Raw genomic sequence first — 19,040 nt, forward strand, 5'->3', positions numbered from 1 at the left:
TCGTTGGATCGAGATGGACTGGGTCAAGTTTAAAATGGATATTTTTATTGAGTTGGTGTACCCAGTGATACTGTAATTTCAAATCAAGTTAAACAATAAAAAATTTATCCTTGAGGACAAACCCGCACATTCCTGATCTCATCATTCATATACATTCATCTCATCATTCACATGCGTTCTGATCTCATCATTCACATACATTCATCATTCACAAGGTCTCATTCAATGAACAACCCGGGAACACCCACGATAAGTTCGAGTCGTGACCTATAGGGAAAGTTTCTAGACTCTAAGCTTACTACGTGCAATGCATTTTTATCTGACCACCCTTGCCCAAGTACACCTATATACTTCTCGAGCGTACTCAATCAAATGGTACATGGTGACTTGGTTTGATATACCGTATAAGTGATAATCTAAAACTTCAACTCACTTCTCTGAAGCCAAAAACAGCCAGTTTGATCCCCAGTTGAGAGGTAGCGCACGATGCTGAGCAAGGGCCAACTTAAATACCTCTCGTCTAGAATAGACGTAGTCTATCCCCCTCGTACAGTAGGGTACAGCAGGGCAAGATCTCGCTTAGGCAGCGATTTTGAACAAGAAGTGCAATTGATGTACTTAGATTATCTTTGATATACCTATGGGTACGAGTCAAAAGTTGTAACTTTCATAAATGGTTTGGCATCCCACGAAGGGACCGACCACGTACTAGTACTACGTTGACAATCGGGACATATGACTGTATGGCATACAATAGGTCAAAGGCTCAGGTCACTCCAGCCTGGGTGCATCGATATACCTTTCAGAGTTACCCGATCAGACGGTACTGATGCCCCAGTTTGATATACCCTAAGGTACATGACTGGAGTTGTGATTTTCATAAATGACGCCGCATCTCCGAAGAGATCGGGCCACGCACTAGTGTCACGTTAGCTATATGGGACGTGCAAGCGTGCAAAACAGTAAACGTGCTAGTGATGTGTGCAAAACAGGGTGGGGTGTGCCCGGGGCCTTTTCCAAACACTGGGCCCATGGGCCTGATCATACCATCATAACATTGATACCACATAAACATGAATCAAAATAAATATTATTCCAATCACATTATTAAAGATACGCACATCAAACTTATCAAGATCATGGCACCGTTAGATAGGCAATTGAGACAACGAATAATAATTGGATCTAATCGTTAGCACAAGCTCATTATTTTTAGTCCAAACCAAGGAGATTCTTTTTATGGTCCAATCAAGGGTGGTTTTGGGTGACCCAAAATAAATCGAGGCTTCAATAAATATTAAATTGAAGATAGCATGATAGTTGTTGTGATTTGGAGTGATGAATCCCTTTTTTTATTTATTTTAAAAAAAAACTTTAAAAAAAAAACTAATTGATTTTTAAAGAAAAGAAATTCTTGTTTTTTTTTTCTTTTTGTTGCCAACACACAATTTTTTATTGTTGCCAAAACATCCAACATGCCGTCAGCACATACAACACTCATTTTTTTCATATATGTTGCTGTCTAGCAACACACAACAACAACAGCACCACACAACACACAACAGCAACACACAACACACAATAGCAATACCCAACAGCAACAACAACACAACAGCAACACCCAACAGCGACATCAACACACAACAGTAACACTCAACAGCACCAGCACATTTTTTTTTTGTTGCTGCCAACAACACACAACAGCACCTTTTTTTTTTAAAGAAAGGAAAAAAAACAATATGCTGCCAAAGGTCAAATCGACACGTACCTAATGAACAGCCAATAAAATTTTCTTCTCTTATGTATACCATCAAGGACCAAATCGGCACACACCCAGAACTTTTTTTTTAAAAGGACAGATCTAGATAAAAAAAATAAAAAGTAGAAAATAATAAAAATAAATAAATAAATAAATCTGATCCGATAATCATTATTCTACCATCAATAAAAACCACCACTTTGCAATCTCGCATTATTTTGGCTCATCTTAAACGACCATCAATTGAACCACAGAAATAATACTGGATTGAACCAAAATAATATGCTAAAAAAAAAAAATTTACCGAGAGAATATAATACAAACCTAAAAAATAAACGAGTAAAATAAACTTTAAAAAAAATTAGGTCAAAATGCAATGTTCCCATACTTGGGGCTTTTCAAATTTGATCATCAAAAGTCCCCAGTGGAGTCGCCACTGAAAGAGCCCTCGATCTGCGGGGTGCGCGGATCCACTTTTGACCTTTGAGGTTTGGGAGTAGCCACCTAGTTATTACAGTCTAGGAACCAAGTATAGACCCTAAATGGATAAATCAACTAATCTACTACAAACATATGGGTCCGAAGATCACATTACGAGGTTGGAAGGTGTAAGGCACCAACCCCGCCCGGCCAATGCCGGTCTCTACTTATCCCAAATAAAACTACATTGCTAACAAAAAGACCTAGATAAAAAAAATAAATAAAAGAATTTTACCTTCGAACGTAACGATTATATTCCTTTAAATCTGATAAAATCGCTCATTGTACAGTACTCATCACTTTGTTCTGTCTCTAGATCTGATTTCTGATCTCCAAGGCAAGGTATCTCTTTCTTAGATCTGGATTCTTCGGATTTGTTTACGGGTTTCTAAGTATTTTTGAAGGGCTTCTAGGTATTTTTCAAGCTAAATTCGAAGTATGGGTGTTAGGTAAGGAGTTGGGGCTTCAAAATTAGGGTTTATGGGAGGTTAGGAAAGCTTTTTGACCTATTTCTCTTAGGATTTATGATTTGATATGAAAATAGGGTGTGGAGACTCCTATTTATAAAGTTTTTTAGAAGAATTAGGATTTGATTAGGATTTCTTTTAGGATTTTAATTAGGATTTTGACTTTAGTCTTATGAGATTGACTTAGTCTTTAGAGTTTTAATTTAGGGTTTTGACTTTAGTCTTATGAGATTGACTTGATTAGTTTAGATTAGGGTTTTGACTTTAATCTTATGAGATTGACTTGATTAGTTTAGATTAGGGTTTTGACTTTAGTCGTATGAGATTGACTTTAATACTTTGACTTTAGTCTTTCTTGGTTGACTTTTAGTCTTACTTGATTGACTTTAGTCTTACTTGATTGAATTTAGTCTTACTTGATTGACTTTAATTTTTAGAGAGCCCCCTTTTATTATATATTTAATTCTTTAGGCCCCCAGATGGAGGGGTCCTTGAATAAATATCCTGGCAACCATCAACAATTTTGCCTGAAAGCCTGATTGGTTGATTTTTTGGTTTAAATTTTTAAATTAATTTTATTAATGTTTCACTTTACATTATTTAATATTTTATTTATTAATTTCAAAATTTTTAATTATTAAAATTGTAAAATTACTGGTTTACCCTCGGATAGGACTTTTTTGTATTTTAAGTCATTTTTCAATGTTCTAGGAGGTTTTAGAATCGATTTTTCGTAAGGAATTCAATGAAAATATTATTTTGTGTCATTTATGAAATTTTTTTGTGTGGAATGGTTGTGAACTTTGTGAGGGGCATTTTCATAATTTTGTCGAATTCATTGAAAATTGACGAAATGATTTATTTAGTTTCGATTTGTTATTTTATGTGTTTGAATGGGTTTTTTCTAAGCGTAACGTAGGCTCTAGGGATGTTTTAAGGTTAGGGGTATTTTGGTTATTTGATCATTTTTTAGTGACTTTTATCGTAAAGCTTCTTTTTGTCTGAAAAATAATGATTTCTAAGCTTTTGGGGTTATATTTTCCTAACGTAGTATGGTTTCTAAGGTTTTGTCAGTTCGAGATACCTCATCCGGATTTTTGAAACATATCTGGTAACAAAATAAAATATTGGAATAAACATCCATCATTGGGAACCGTTGCGATTGAGTTGACGAGTTGATTAATCAGGCGAGTGCAAAAATGGGGTGTCTACAGTTGGGTACCATTTGACTTTAAAATTGACTCCTCTCTTTTCCTTATGGATTGTACTAACTACCTCATTTGGATGTCTAGCTTAGCAATGGCATGAGATTGATGTTGTTGATCTTGCATCATTTTTATGTATTGGTCTTACATCATTTTCACCATGTTAGCCATCATGACTTTCATCGATGAATTATGTTAGGGAGTAGAATAGTTAGTCATACTATTTGGGACAAAAGCTCTACATTGATTGGGTTGTTGAGTTTGTTGAGACTGATGTTGCTATTGAGGAATTATGACCTGATGGTTCTTGGAAGAATTTTTATGAATTAAAGGTCCACCCTAAGAATAATTAGGATCATTCTGTCTATAGGAGAAGTCGGGGTGACACCTAGTATTTGGCTGATACATCTGACTATAAGAATTAGGTGTGGGTTTCTTAAAATTAAGGTTAGAGTTAATGGCTTTGGCCTGCACAACCTTGATCGTTGAAAATCTTCGATGGTACTCAACCGTGTGTTTAGTACCTACACATAAAATACGCATGGTTCGATTTTCACTATCTATGTTCATGGCAGGATTTGAATCTTTGAACTAAACTCTAGGTTGAGAAGATACCACTAAGGTATCTATTTTTCGAGTTAGATTATGGACTCCACTAATGAGACTGGCCATGAAATTCTTTAGTTCAAGGTCAAATTTGACCTAATAGATTTTTGGCTTTCAAGTTCTTAATTCCTCTTTATAGTATTATTTTCCAGGACTACTCCAACTTTGGGTACTCCAGCTTCAGGTACTTTCAACTAATTCGATTAAAAATTTGTTGGCCTGATGATGTAAGAATTTTCCTGTATGCATTGACTCGATTAAGATTTTATGAATTGTTGGTAATCCCTTATAAAATGAGTGTACTAGTTGCATTTTGTCAAACCCGTGGTGTGGACACATAAGTTGTAAGTCTCGGAATCTCTGTCAAGCTTGGGCAAAATCCTCATTAGGCCTTTCCTTAAAACTTTAATGGCTTTCCCAATTCTCTCTATTTTGGCCACGGGATAATATTTAGCCATAAACTTAGTTGAGAGTTCATCCCATGCGTAGATGGAATATAAAGTGAGTGAGTTGAACCATGCAATTGCATGATCTTGTACTGTTAGCGGAAAGAGTCTCAACTTCACACTCTCGTCATCCAAGTTCTTTATCTTAAAGATATTTGTCGATTGTCAAGAACTTGTTGAGGTGTACGTGTAGGGTTGTTCATTCCCTAATCTATGAAACTTGGGCAGCATATTGATGGTAGCTAGGCTTATCGCAAAATTGTATGCCTCAATTGAAGTAGAACAATACAAGAGGGTTGATGTATAGATGTGGGAGTCAATAGCTCATGTATGATCATCTCTCTTACTAGTGGGTTGTTTGTTTTATCAACTAGATTTCCTTGGTTTTTCTTCATATTTAGCTTGAATAACGGAGTGCCTCAGGTTCTACGAATGTATGAGACTGCTCTCTCGATTTCAGGATCTAATGGCAATATGTCATCTCCTAGACTTCATCTATTAAGCATATACCAATGCAGATAAAGACATGATCACAGTAACCTAATTGACTTGTTATGGATGCCTAAACCTAGATAGCTCCTAACTATTTAAAAACAACGAATCAAGCCTCCCAACTCAGTTATCTAAAACCAAAACCAATCATTTGGATCCCCAGATAACAAGTAATGGACAATGTGTAGCAAGGACACTCTTGAATCACCTCTAGACTATAATAGATATAGTTTATCCCCCTTGTACAATAGGGTATAGTGGGGTAGGATCGTTCTTAAGCACCTATTAGGATCAGGAATAATAATTGGGGCAACTTGAATGGGTATTTCCTATTGAGCTCGAAGGACCTATGGTTCAAGTCTACTGAATTTAAATTTTAGTTATTGGATTGATTGAGTAGTTCAATTTAACCTAAAGGAAAAGGAATCGATCATGAAATCTGATCCTTATATTATTCGATGTCCTCCCCTAGGGGTGCCTTTTTACTAAAATGGTGCAATTGGTGTGAGAAAATTATAACAACCAAAGACAATCAAAAACCCACTTATAATAGATTTGTGGGTGTTAGAAGAACTTATCTCCCTTTTTAGACGAGGGATGACCTAGTTGAATCAACTAGAGCCAACGACACCAATTTTGGTATACGAATCTGAGGGGCCGAGACAATTACATCCTACTATCCTCCTAATTTAAATCTATTACAATTTGGGTCTTCCCATATGAAATTGAAATTAAAAGATTAACAATTAAATAAATTCTAACTAATCCTAACTAAGAAGAAAATTCCTTCTAGAATACTCTTCGTTGGTCTATTTCCAAAATTCAACCTGAAAAATTGAATTGTCAAAACCCAAATAATTGTCAAAAATTAACAACACAATAGCAATCTGTTTTAACTGATAGAGACTTGCAGAAGAAAGACTTTTTGCCAACAATTCTAGATGACTGCACCATGCTAATGAATTGGCGTTTTGGGTTTCAACAAAAACCCAATGTTGCTTCTTTTGTGGTTTTGCAAAGTTCAAACTTGAATTTTAAGAAAAAGAATTTGGTTGACAGAAATAATTTTTTTAAAGAAAAGTTGAAAATCAAGAAGATTGTTGCACTATACGAGAAAAACTAATAAACAAGGAGTTGTGCAGAAAATTAATTTCATAAATTCACCACGCCATGGTATTAGATACCTGCACCGTGGTGAAACATGAGCTTTTGGTCTCTGTTTTTACACCGGAGACCAAGTTGGGTCCCTTAAATTGCAGTGAATAGAATAAAATTAAAAGAAATCCTAAACTAAAAATACAATGGAAAAGGATACCAATCATGTGGTTTTTGAATAAAATCGTGTTATTTCAATTCCCCAATAGCGATGCGAATTTTTTCGTCGCTCTTGCAATGATGCTGATGAAATATCGATCGTAGCTCATTAAGATCTTCCGAACAAATAAAATTTATAACTTTAACTTGATAAGGCAAGTAAGGGTCGATCCACAAGGAAAAGATGATAGAATTTATAAACACGAAAAATAACAAAAACCTTTCTAAAATAACTAATTTTTTTAGAAAGAATTTTAACTAATAATTAAGAATAACTAAATTAAAATTTAATGTAAAAACTCTATAAATTGGAAAACCTAAGGAAATTGAATTCATCAAAATTGATGAAGTTAATCTAATTTTATTTTCAATTTTTTTTTGGATAACTCAAATCAAAAAACCGACAAAGGTTCTTGATTCGAAATGTTTAACTTAAAAAAAAAATTTATTTTAAAAAATCTAGATAATTAGCCAAGATCTCCTTCCCTTAACAATTAGTATCGCTCAATGATCCGACATCACAAGGAAGATCCAATATAAGTTCTCCCTAATAGTAAAGGATGATGTCGAGATGAAGGATAAGGAGAAATAATTGAAATAAATTAAGAACCAATGTTTGTAAAGAGAAATTTAATTTAATAATTAAGACATCAAGAACAAGAAAAATAACTTAATATAAAATAATTATCTTGGCTTCATCAATCTCCCTAGATTGGGAGATTAGCCAAGACTCGGTCTAAAAAGTAATAAAACAAATAAATAGATAAATAAATAACTTATCTTTTATTGTTTTGAATAAATCTTGAAATAATTATCTTCTAAATTACTACAAAATAAACCTAAACTAAGGAGGGAGAAGATGAATTAGCATATGGTAGAGACTGATAGATATATAGAGAGTGGTCTCTATTTATAAACTTGGAACAACTTTGAATAGTTGGATAACGTTTGGACTCTATTTTACCACGAGTCTGCATAATCAAAGACGTACACAAGAATTCTTATGTTAATTCTCTTCATTCACTGTGTCGCGGGCATGGTTCACCGCACCGTGGGAAAAGTTGCATGTTTGACTTTGGTGTTTCGTGGCTGACTCCAAAAGTTGACTTCATCTGCTTCTTAGGTCTCCATCTTTGACTTGATCTCCTTGAATATCCACAAAGCAGATATTACACGAAATTTAGATACCAAAAATTAAATTAAATATGCAAAAAATCTTAATTAACCTAAAAATCATTAAATTGAATTAAAAACATACTTTATGGATTTATTTATTAAAAATAATACTTTAGGTTGAAAATCCTAATAAGTGCCTTATTAATTTGATATTAATTCGATATTTTCTGGCACTTATCAATAATCCATATTGTCATGATCATTAGAACCAAATTCTGAAAGGATCAAGGTAGATTTGGGACCTATCCAATAAGGATTGAATTTCAAATTGATTTGATGAGCATCATATTGGACTTTTATTAGATCGGTTTTTATTGAATCTCGATATAACCTAATCCAACCAAATTTGATTTGATGTCAAAAATGTAAATAAATTTCATTATTTAAATAAAAGTATATAATATAAATAATTTCTCACATTTTATCAGATCAGATTCCTATTGGATCGAAACATGATTTATCAAAAATTGATCTTATAAGTGATCATATCACAACCTTGTCAGATCCTTATAAGAATCCAATTCCTCAATCTAGACCCAAAATTATCGAATCAGATTTTGAGTCTAATATGATCCATTGATAATCCTCATCATCGTAAAATCATCTTAATCATCTTATTGAAGAGTTGAAGATTGATTTTGGGGAAAATTAGTAAAAGGGGGTTAAATATTTTAATATTTATAAAAAAGAATATATTTTTTCAAAAATTACTGAAAAAGAAATAAGTCACTAGATTGACCAGCATTTTAGTAACTCTCTAGACTATCCAACGTTTTAATGTGTTAAAATCCATCGCTTTACCAAAAATGCTGTGGAATAGTTAAAACGTTGGACTGTCCAACATTTTAATAGTTTATTTTAACGGGTATAAAATAACCTCATATATTAATAAGGGAAACCCACACTATACTCGAATTATTTTGTCTTATATGTCTTAAAAGTTTCAGAATGAGCAACTCATTACAAAACTTCCTACTCCATCAAAATAAGTTCAAGAACGGTAAATCATCCATTTTTTAATGAACTGATAAGGTTAGAAGTTTTGGAATGGGCTGATTTTTTGTGAGGATTATTTCCTCGTCACAAAGATCATCATCACCAAAAATCAGTTTATTCCAAAACTTTTAAATCATATAAGATTAAAAAAATAAAATAAAAAACAAACAGATATGATTTGGGTTGCCCTTATTAATTTGTGGGGTGATTTTACATATACATTTAAAAGATTGGACAATCCAACAAGTTACTAAAACGCTAGACTATACACCGACTTAATTCATATATTTAACTCTCTTTTATAATTTTCCCTTAATTTTGATTTTTAAAAATCAAAAGTTTTAAGGTCATTTTTCATTGTGGACGGGAAAGACCACAGCACATGTGCAAGTTTGAAAAACGGAGACTATCTCAATTATCCACATAAACGTGGAGGGACCACATGTCATGTAAAGTGCCAACCCGCTTCAAAGATTTTTAGGTGACTTAGTCATGCCTCCCTATATTTTACTGAATATTAGAGATACCCCCAATGTTTTGAAACCTCGGTCTTCTACATAGACTTTGGAGAAAAGACTTGAAGGCCCTCATCTTCAACCTCTAGTCAAAAATCCAATTTTTTCTTCTAAACACTATTCATCTTCAACTTCTATGGACAAAAATTTTAACTCTCAAGAATTATATTAAAATTTTATCTACTTCAAGTCTTCAACAGTCACTTCTCAAGGTAATATATAATTTTTGAGGAAGTATAAAATGATGAAATTTTGAATTGAAAACTCTAAGGCTTTCTACAAAGAAGGTGTAGATATGCGATTTTCGAGCCCAAAAGTCAACACTACATGGATTTGGAGTTGTCAACATTATTTTTTAGAAAAGAATGTGCATGAACACTCGGGAGAAAGTTTTGAAAAGTATTTTTTTTGTCAAGTATTTTTTTTGTAATGACTCTCATATGAATAAGATACTAAGTTACTTAAGATCTAGGTAAGGAGGTCCGTTTATAAAATAGAGAAATTTTAGGTACACTATTTTCTCCACCTTAGGTGGTAGTCTTAGATTTGGTAATTTTTTTAAAAATAAATGAAAAGTCAATAAATCTAGTTTTGTGCCCTCAAGTTTGAGGGACTTTAATTTCGACTTAGATCATGAGGGATCCTTATGGAAGGAGGGAATACCTTTTGTAATCAATGCCTTCGAAAACATACAAATCTCAAAGTGTAGGCTTGATGGTTGTGAGTCCTTTTTCACAGAGAAAGTGGCTGTCTTTAGCCTTTTTAAAAACACATTTTTTTTCGTGGGTGCAAATGATTTGGGGATTTTTAAGAAAAGATTTTGAAATGATCTTGAGCCCCTACCATTTTGATTGAGTCTAGGCCCAATCTACCGGGTGTAGGTGAGGGCGTCCTCTACATTTTATAGTTGATCTAAATTGAAAATAAAGAAGAGAGGGAAAAAAATAAAAGAGAAAAAAGGAAAGTCAGAGAAGGGGGGGATTATGTATTATTTCTTTTGTCCTCACCCTACATTGTTCTTCTTCTTAATTTTCAAAGAGATCCTTTTGATCTTTGATCTTGAAATATTGAGGCTTTAAGAATGAAAGTACATGGTATTTTAATATAGGAATTGACATGGATTGAGATTTTGTAATGTGAAGGCTTGAGAGAGATAATGGTTGAGAGAGAGAGAGAGAGAGAGTTTTTAGAATTAGGAGTTGAGATAGTTGAAAGTAGAAAGAGGAGGTTCAATCATCATTTGTCTTTTTCACATAGTCAATTTAAAAGACTAAGGTCAAGGGATGAATGTCATTAATTTAAAAACATGAGGGGTATCTCTAAAAATGAGCAAAACGTAGGTGGCAGTTTTAAATCACCCAAGATCTTTTCATGAACCAACCCAATTAAATAACACACCTGCAACCGCAATTACTACCACGTCTTCTTCCTTCACAAATCACAACTAACTCTCCAAACTCTGAAAGCTCACCCTTTTAACACCTTTTTTATTTTCTCTTTCTTTATGTATTACTTTCTTCGAACATAAGCTTACGCCTTCTCCAAAATCCCAACAAAAAGCAACAACAAAACAATCCAAAACTTTTTCTACAAAAACTCATCTCTCTCTCTTTCACTCACTCTCTCTCTTATCCAATCTCATGGGTTGTTCAGCCTCTCGACCCGAATCACTTCTCTCAACAATCACTGAACCTTCTCCAATCTCTCGAACTCTCTCTCTCCCAAACCCACTAGTCCACCATCCACCTCTCACCAAAGGAGACACTCACCACCTCGTCTCCCTCATCTCCACGACTTACGGCTCTCTTCTCCTCCTAGACTCTGACCCTAACCCTAACCCTAGTCCTAAGCCTGATTTCTCCTTCTCTTCTCCTTCCACTAAAACCCCACTACTTTGCCCATCTCCCGATTCTGTAATCAACACCTGGGAACTCATGGCAGGTCTCAACGACGAAGATGACATAGACCAATTTGTTAAGAATCATTCTATAGATTCCAAGGTGAAGAAATTGTGTGATTCAATTGAATCAGTATCAGTTGTTGAAAAATTTTCGACGAGACCGTTATGGAAGCACTTGACGGAAGAATCGCTTCTTGCGGATATGGATCCGATTGTGGCGTCGAGTTTCAGACGAGCTGTTTCGTCTAAGAAATTAGAGTTTAATAATAATAGCAATCAGTCTAAAATTACGAAATCTGCGGGTTTTGGTGCTAGGGTTTCAAAATTGTTTGAAAATAGGATTCAATTACCAGGTACTGAGGATAAGATTGTGTTGTATTTCACTAGTCTGAGAGGAATTCGAAGAACTTATGAAGATTGTTGGGCTGTTCGAACGATCTTTAAGGGATTTAGGGTTCCGGTTGATGAACGAGATGTTTCGATGGATTCAACATTTAGGAAAGAATTGATAAATGCAATGGGTGAGAAGATTGTAAATTTGCCTCAAGTTTTCATTAGAGGGAAATATATCGGTGGGGTTGAGGAAATTAAGCAGATTCATGAGGTGGGACGATTGGCAAAACTTGTTGAAGGATTTCCATTTCGAGATCCGGGGTTTGTTTGCAAGACTTGTGGGGAGGCTAGGTTTGTTCCTTGCTTGAATTGTAATGGAAGTCGAAAGGTTTTCATCGCGGAGGGAAAGCCGCGGAGGTGCCCCGACTGCAATGAGAATGGGCTGATACGGTGCCCTAGTTGTTGTTGTTGTTGAGTGGTACCACCATTACTACTAGGTAGAATCTCTTTGCACCTAAAAGGGTTTCTCTTGAAACTCTTAGTTGGGTTCTTTTTGGTTCTTTGTTTCAAATGTTAAAAGCTTTGGGTATTCTTGTTCATCGTCTCTCTGAACAAAATAAATAAATAAATAAATAAAAGCAACAGATTTTGGCTCGGTTGCCCATTAGACCATTATTTATTTATTTATTTATTTTGCAAAGCTATTCTTGCTAAAATAGAATTGTGATATATTGTTTCTTTATCTTCTTGGGTATGTAAATTGGTTTTCTTTGTGTTGTGATTGATGACTTGAACATGGTTTTTCATCCCATCTCATCCAAGAATTTATCAAGATGACTCAATGAGATATCTCAGTAAAAGGAGAAGAAGAAGAAAAACCAATAACTCGGTGACAACGTCTCATCTCATCTCATTCACAAATGATACCAAGATGGCCCGAGCGAGTCATCTCCATCTTGGACAATTTTTGAAACCATGGTGTTGAATTCAATCACCAAAATATTGGGCAAGTATAATGTAACTCATTTTAAGATTACATGGAGTGAAATTGGACAAGAGAGTAGGTTTTGAGGGTTTGGACGGTCTGAATGTAAGCTAGAAGCCTATAAGGGGATGACCATAGGCAGTCAGAAGTTGGGATGGATTGTTCTCAATAAGATCATTTTACTTGGCATTTATTCAAACTTTCTCTTCTTCATTTCTATGGTGGCAGTTTGGGGTCTGAAGGTGCCATTCAAAATCTCTTTCTTTATCTTGTCAACAAACCACTTTGGTCAAAATTCCTACATTCTTAAATTAATTGAAGGGACATCATTGTTCTGAATTTCTGTTTCCTCCATCATTTGAATGGGGAGACAATAGCTCGTATCTTTATGTATTGCAAGCTAGCACATGAGGTATGGTCGTTGCTATTTGTAATAGTTGGATGCATTCCTTGGTCTTTGTGTTCCTTATTCAAAGGTTGGATGTCGTTGAATTGTACATCTTCAATCTATTGGATTTAAACCCTCGTGCCCCCACCCTTGAAAGGGGAGGAACCAGTGTGTCTTTGAGGGTAAGTAGTAATCTTGTCAGAAAATTATCTCAATCTTAGGATTTTGGTGTTGATGTTTGTAAAATCTTCAAAGAATTTAAAAGGGCATCCTTCGAGGACTTAATGGGTAGATGGGATCAGGTTTGTTATATTTTGAAGGATTAGTTTTCTATTTTGGATGTGGGTTGTTTTATATTTGATTGGCTACCTTGACTGCCTTCTTTCAATTAAGTGTAGATGTCAAGAACGAAAAGGACATCTCATCTTCTCCACAAACACCACCAAGATGATTCGGACAAGTCATCTTGGTCTTGCACCATTTTTTAAAATAATATCCAAAAGTTGTATAGGGAGGGAGATATATCGTACTGTAATGTCTTTCTTAAATTTGAGCTAATTATTTTCTCATTATTTGGGACATAAAGCACTGCCGAACCACATATATCTTGGGATGCTATGTCATGTGTTGCTTTAATTTTTACTGATTTTGTAATCTTTATTCGTGGCTTGATATTCAAATTATGAATCAGATGTTGGCTACAATCGAATTACAAAATGAGTTATTGCTCAATCCAGAAAAAAAAAAAAACAATCTGCTTTCAGTGTGTAAACTTTGCCCGCTATTGCCAACTATTGATGAAGGTAGTGCTGGCCTTGTAGAGGTTGGTCATGCAACATATTGAATCAGACGCCTTCAAAACTGACACTGAAACTTCAAACTTTGCTCATTGAAAGAAAATAGGGATAAGGTTCTCTCATCTTCTTCAGCTTAATTGTATTATTTTCACTTACATTAATTATTATTTTTTTGTGCAAGTCCTGTAGGTAATGTTGAAGTAACATTGAAATTGACATCGTTTCACACATTGTTGATGTTGATGTGTGCACAGAACAATAGATGCTTTTCATCGAGAAGAGTCTATTGATTCTGTGCACACCAATGTGTGAAACAATGTCAATTTCAATGTTACTCCAGCACGACTCTTAATTATATTAAGAGCTAAACATGGAGTTTTGCAGCATACAAGAGGATATATTAGAGAAAACTTTGGGGATAGAAACTAAAGTGAATCTCCACAGAACACAAGGTTGGCATTACAGACATTTAAGGCTAACGAAAAAATGAATGGTTGGTTTTACATTCATCGTCTTTGTTTCTGGAAATTCTTCCAATATCCACTATTGACTGAGAGGAACACATTCAAGTTCAATCTCCAACACTCCACGTTCAACGTTCTGCAGCCTAAGGACGATATCTTGCTTTACCTGCCATCAACAAGGTTGATAATACTGTCTTTTACTAGAGTGTTATCCTTGGTTGCTAGCCATTTCCCTAGTTGCATGGATTCAGTGATGGTGGAGTTCTCATAGGCTTTGGCTGCAGAGACCAGAGGTTGGATGTCGATCTCAGCATCACCCATGCGATCATCTGTCGTGAATGTATCCTTGTCATATACTTGCTGTAAATGATATTGAACAACCAACAAGAAGAATGTTCAGTATGAGGCTTTGCATCTAAAAAACCAAACGTTATTAAAAATATAAGTATAAAACCCAAAGGGAGTGGCTAGTTGCACATCATCTAGTACCAATTGCACTCTCAACTTTAAAAAACAAAAAAAAAAAAAAATCCAACTACACTCTGCAAGAATTTTACACCAATACTATATATAAAGAACCCATCATTAGTAGAAACTCCTTCAAATTTAAACTGAACCTATCATTAGTAGGAACTCCTACTATTTTTACCTTAATGCATATCATGAAGTTTTGAAAAATGAATCTAGAGTTTATGAAACTCTGGTATTGTATTTCATCTCTCATTTTTAAGAAAAAAGAAGAGAAACAGTTCAACCTTTTGTTTTTGGAGTGCAATCATAACAGTGAACCGCAAGTGGTATTTTGAAGTGATGGAGTGCAACCGGTACTAGGTGATGTTCAAGTGTGCAACTAGTCGGTCCCAAGCCCAAATTTAGAGCTAATAAATTTTGTAATATTGATATGAAAGAAGTTCAAATTTCAAAACATAGTGCAGAATCTGTATTCTTTCACAAGATTGGATCAATTTTAAAGTATTAATACATCATCTCTTATGGTTAAGGGCTACACAAGGTTTAAAATCTCGTCTTGAGACATTGACTCGGTCAGGAAATTGACTTACTCAACAGACATTTTTTAACACTCATGATATCGGGATCAGTGTTTTGTTCCCATCTTCAACTTGAGAAAACCTTCCTAACACAACCTAATCATCTCCAGCATAGTCACAGTCGGAATACAGGTATAAAATGACAGGAAAACTTTGGGTTAAAAAAGGGAAAAAGATGGAAAAATCAGAAAGAAATGGGAAAAAAATGATGAAACATAAAAATTAAAATTAAAAAAAATATATACATGTATATAAATAGTACATTAAACATTAATTTTAATTTATTCTATGTTTTGAATATAACATGTGCTCAAATATAATATGTTATGATTCTTAAAAAGGAGAGCAACTATTGGCATCCTAATTTTACTTGTTACACCCCAATTTCTTAAATTATTTATCACCCCCAAATTAAAGATTAAAACACACCATTTGACCATTACAAAAGTTTGGATCAAATTATTATCTTAAAATTATACCACTCGTTCAAATAATTTCGATAGTTGTTTATAGTTATGATTGGGCTCATATAAAATCTTAAACCCAAAAAATCTAGTAAAAACACAAGAGAGCTTCTATTGGCACTCCAACTTTAACTTATTCTCAATCATTAACTTATTTTCTTTATATTTTAATTTGGGTGTAATAAGTAAAAGTTGGGGTGCCAATAGCAGCTCTCTAAAAAAGTATACTTGTCAACATATTTTTTTATTAAAATAATACACTATTGAAAAAATTAAAAACTATAACATCAAGATATTATCACCAAATCTCATATTAACATTTATGAATCACCAAATTCACTATATGTTGAATCCCACATTAAACAACATTAATGAATAAAATCACAAAACAAGTATACGGCTACAAAGAAAGTATTTAGTTTTTTTATTTCAAAAAAAAAAACAAGTAACTTTTTAAAAATAAAAAATATTTTAATCACCAGAGGTATAAGACTTGTTTTAAAGACGGATCATGCATTTGTTAGGTAAAAAAATGGCCACAATGTTTCGTATCAATCTTGGCCAACACTGATATGTATCGGGCGATATTTTAAACAATGGAAAACCCATATTTATATTGCTAGGCATGGATCTTCCCTGAAGTGATTAAAAAAGAACATAAACTTCTATGCAGAAAGGAGCAATCTCAACGGGTCCACCTACAATTGCAAAGCGTTTTAACACTCTGGAACATGCTTATTGGATCCTTCAGAGTGATATTCGCTCAATTATGTTGCATGCTAAATTCCTAGCAATATGAAAAAGAAATGCCAACTTACCAACTTTAGGGGTGGAATGGGTTCTGGAATTGCTAGCATTAGCCTTTCATTCCAAACTGGATTCAGATTGCTCTTTATCACACGAGTCTTCATTGACTGCAACAAAAGTTTCAAAGAACTTCCATTAATTAATACAGTAAATTTTGTTCTAGTTTAGAAATGTAATAATGAGATCATTTATCAAGGGAATAGGCTTACTTGGTGTCCCAATGTGAGGATCACATAAGGATCACTAGTCATCACATCCCGAACGGCTAGGTTGGTGCCTCTCACAACATTGACCATTATCAATCCAACAAATTCAACCATACCCGGCTACAAAAATGTAAATTTATCGTAGTAAATAGAAATATCAAGTTATTAATGGCAAACTGAAAATCTAAATACCGAGAAGCAATGTTTTAAAACTGGACCAGTCATTGACCCGTATGATTGACCGGGTTGGTCCAAAGTGGTCTGACCGGTGAATCGAACTGGTCTGGCCCAAAAATGACTTGATACAATGCCACATGATATAGGTTATAATATTTTAAGAACTTCTAACAAACAAAAAATTAAAAAGAAAAATTTTCACTGTTGGATTTATATTTTGACTTGAATTTGAAATTTAAGATTTTAGTGGTTGTCCATTTTCAAAAATGGATAAAGCCAAAAATTATTTTTATTTATTTATTTATTTTAAATCTAGTCTAAGCATGAAATTTAGAGGGTTGTAGTGTAACAAATTGTTAATCACCCAAAAATTGGACCAGTCCTTACATAAATCCGGTCAGGTCACTGGTTAACTGGTTGAACCAGCCGAGCCAACTGGTTTTTTTTAAAATTGGGTTTTTTCAGTTGATTCAACCTGTTAAAGCTAACGGATCTGGTCCAACCAGCAGGTCTGGTTCGGTTCTTAAAACACTGCTGAGAAGTGAATCAGTAGAAACAAATGCAGAATGATGGATTTGTCACATGGATAATCATACCGTTAAGTTAGCTGAGGTAGCTTTTTTTGAGGCCTTGTTTTCAGAATCCTTTCTTCTCCAACTGTTCCGAAAAGCTTGCCCTAATCCATGAATACGGCTTGGGGTGGGTTGTTTCTCGTAGTGTTTCTTGTCTTGGGTTAAACAGGTGTTGTTATTGCTTGAAGAATTGCTCTGCTTGGATGATGAACCCAAATTTGAGGATGGAAGAATGCAAAAGTTCTGTTCTTTAACGTTCAAAAACTGTTGTAGTTCATATTTTCTCCTGGATATTCAAGAAACAGTGTTAAATTCAGAATGATATAGTGTTTTTCTTGTACAAAATTTGGAGAATAGTGGAGTTAATTTTTACCTTATGAAATCAGACCGCTCCTCTATAGGGGAATCTGGTTTCAGCTTTCTGAAATTATCAGGAAGGAAAGCTTCATATTTCATGTTTGCTGCAGCATTTCCACCCATTTCAACCAAAGAATCAACTTGTTCATCTGTCCATTCATCTAGCTTCACCGACAAAACCTGAGGAACAAACAACAAATATAAATAAAAAAAATCTTTTCTGCTCATTTCTACTACCAAGTAAATTTGAAGAAAGCTATTAATAAAGCTTTCATATGGTAAGTTACCTAGACTCCCTACTAATATAAATAAGAGAGAACCCATTAATGAAATGTGCTCTGAATCTCTTCGGTATTTAGGCAACAAAATCATGGATGAAACCAATAATCAAAAATTGTTAATTAAGAACTCAATGTTGTCTCTTATCCTTTTAGAAGTATGAGCAATTTTAAACTACAAAGATTCCTGTCCTCGCATGATAAAAGCATAATGCTCTAGTCAGTAGAAAGTTATTCTGGAAAACTAAGGTCTTACATTTTCTATGTATAAGTGTGGAAATTCTGAATTTAATGTTATGATTTTTAGGACTTAATTGGCTGAAATAAACAGATTTAGTCAATGACTAAATCTGGTAGATTAGCAGATTTTATTGTGCATCCCTTGATCAAAGGGATTGTTATGTTAATTTAAATTCTTTCCTTATTTAGGAAAGATTTGTATGGCAGACCAGCTGTCCTTTTTTCCCTATATATTTCCTTGAACCACGTACTGAAAATTTATTCAGAAAGAAAGAATATACTTTTCCCTAAATTATCTTTATGGTAACAGAGCTGGAAATCTGATTCTTCCTCCCTAAAATGGTGAAATACGGTGCTACCATGTCCGGAGATAACCCTGAATCCCCAACTTCCAACCAGTCCCAAGTCCAAGTTGAGACACTTAATTCTTCCTCCATCACTACTCTTTCCGGTAGTGATCTTTCTTCTCTCCATATCACAGCCTACAAGTTGGATGGAAAAAACTATCTGCAGTGGGCACAATCTGTCAAGATTGTTATCTGTGGCCGAGGCAAACTCGGTTACATC

At 34.3% G+C, this 19,040-nt stretch overlaps 2 protein-coding genes across 2 annotated transcripts in view; one reads left to right on the top strand and one right to left on the bottom strand.

The window, feature by feature from the left end:
• The first annotated feature begins 10,859 nt into the window (after positions 1–10,859).
• On the top strand, positions 10,860–12,356 carry LOC147400422 (uncharacterized protein At3g28850-like). The gene has a single exon (XM_086446100.1). It carries the CDS (start codon positions 11,097–11,099, stop codon positions 12,162–12,164), a length of 1,068 nt encoding a protein of 355 aa, XP_086302226.1. The 5' UTR covers positions 10,860–11,096; the 3' UTR covers positions 12,165–12,356.
• A 1,901-nt stretch (positions 12,357–14,257) lies between these two features.
• The window catches only part of LOC147400423 (Calcium-dependent ARF-type GTPase activating protein family), a 33,676-nt gene continuing 28,893 nt past the window's right edge, over positions 14,258–19,040 (bottom strand). The window contains 6 exon segments of the mRNA XM_086446099.1: positions 14,258–14,488; positions 14,491–14,683; positions 16,655–16,750; positions 16,853–16,969; positions 17,623–17,884; positions 17,972–18,135. Of these exon segments, the coding sequence (XP_086302225.1) occupies positions 14,403–14,488; positions 14,491–14,683; positions 16,655–16,750; positions 16,853–16,969; positions 17,623–17,884; positions 17,972–18,135 (918 nt within the window). The 3' untranslated portion in view covers positions 14,258–14,402.

Source organism: Akebia trifoliata, chromosome 6 (genome assembly GCF_017979445.1).
Source record: "Akebia trifoliata isolate Shusen 1 chromosome 6, ASM1797944v1, whole genome shotgun sequence".
NCBI classification, from domain to species: domain Eukaryota; kingdom Viridiplantae; phylum Streptophyta; class Magnoliopsida; order Ranunculales; family Lardizabalaceae; genus Akebia; species Akebia trifoliata.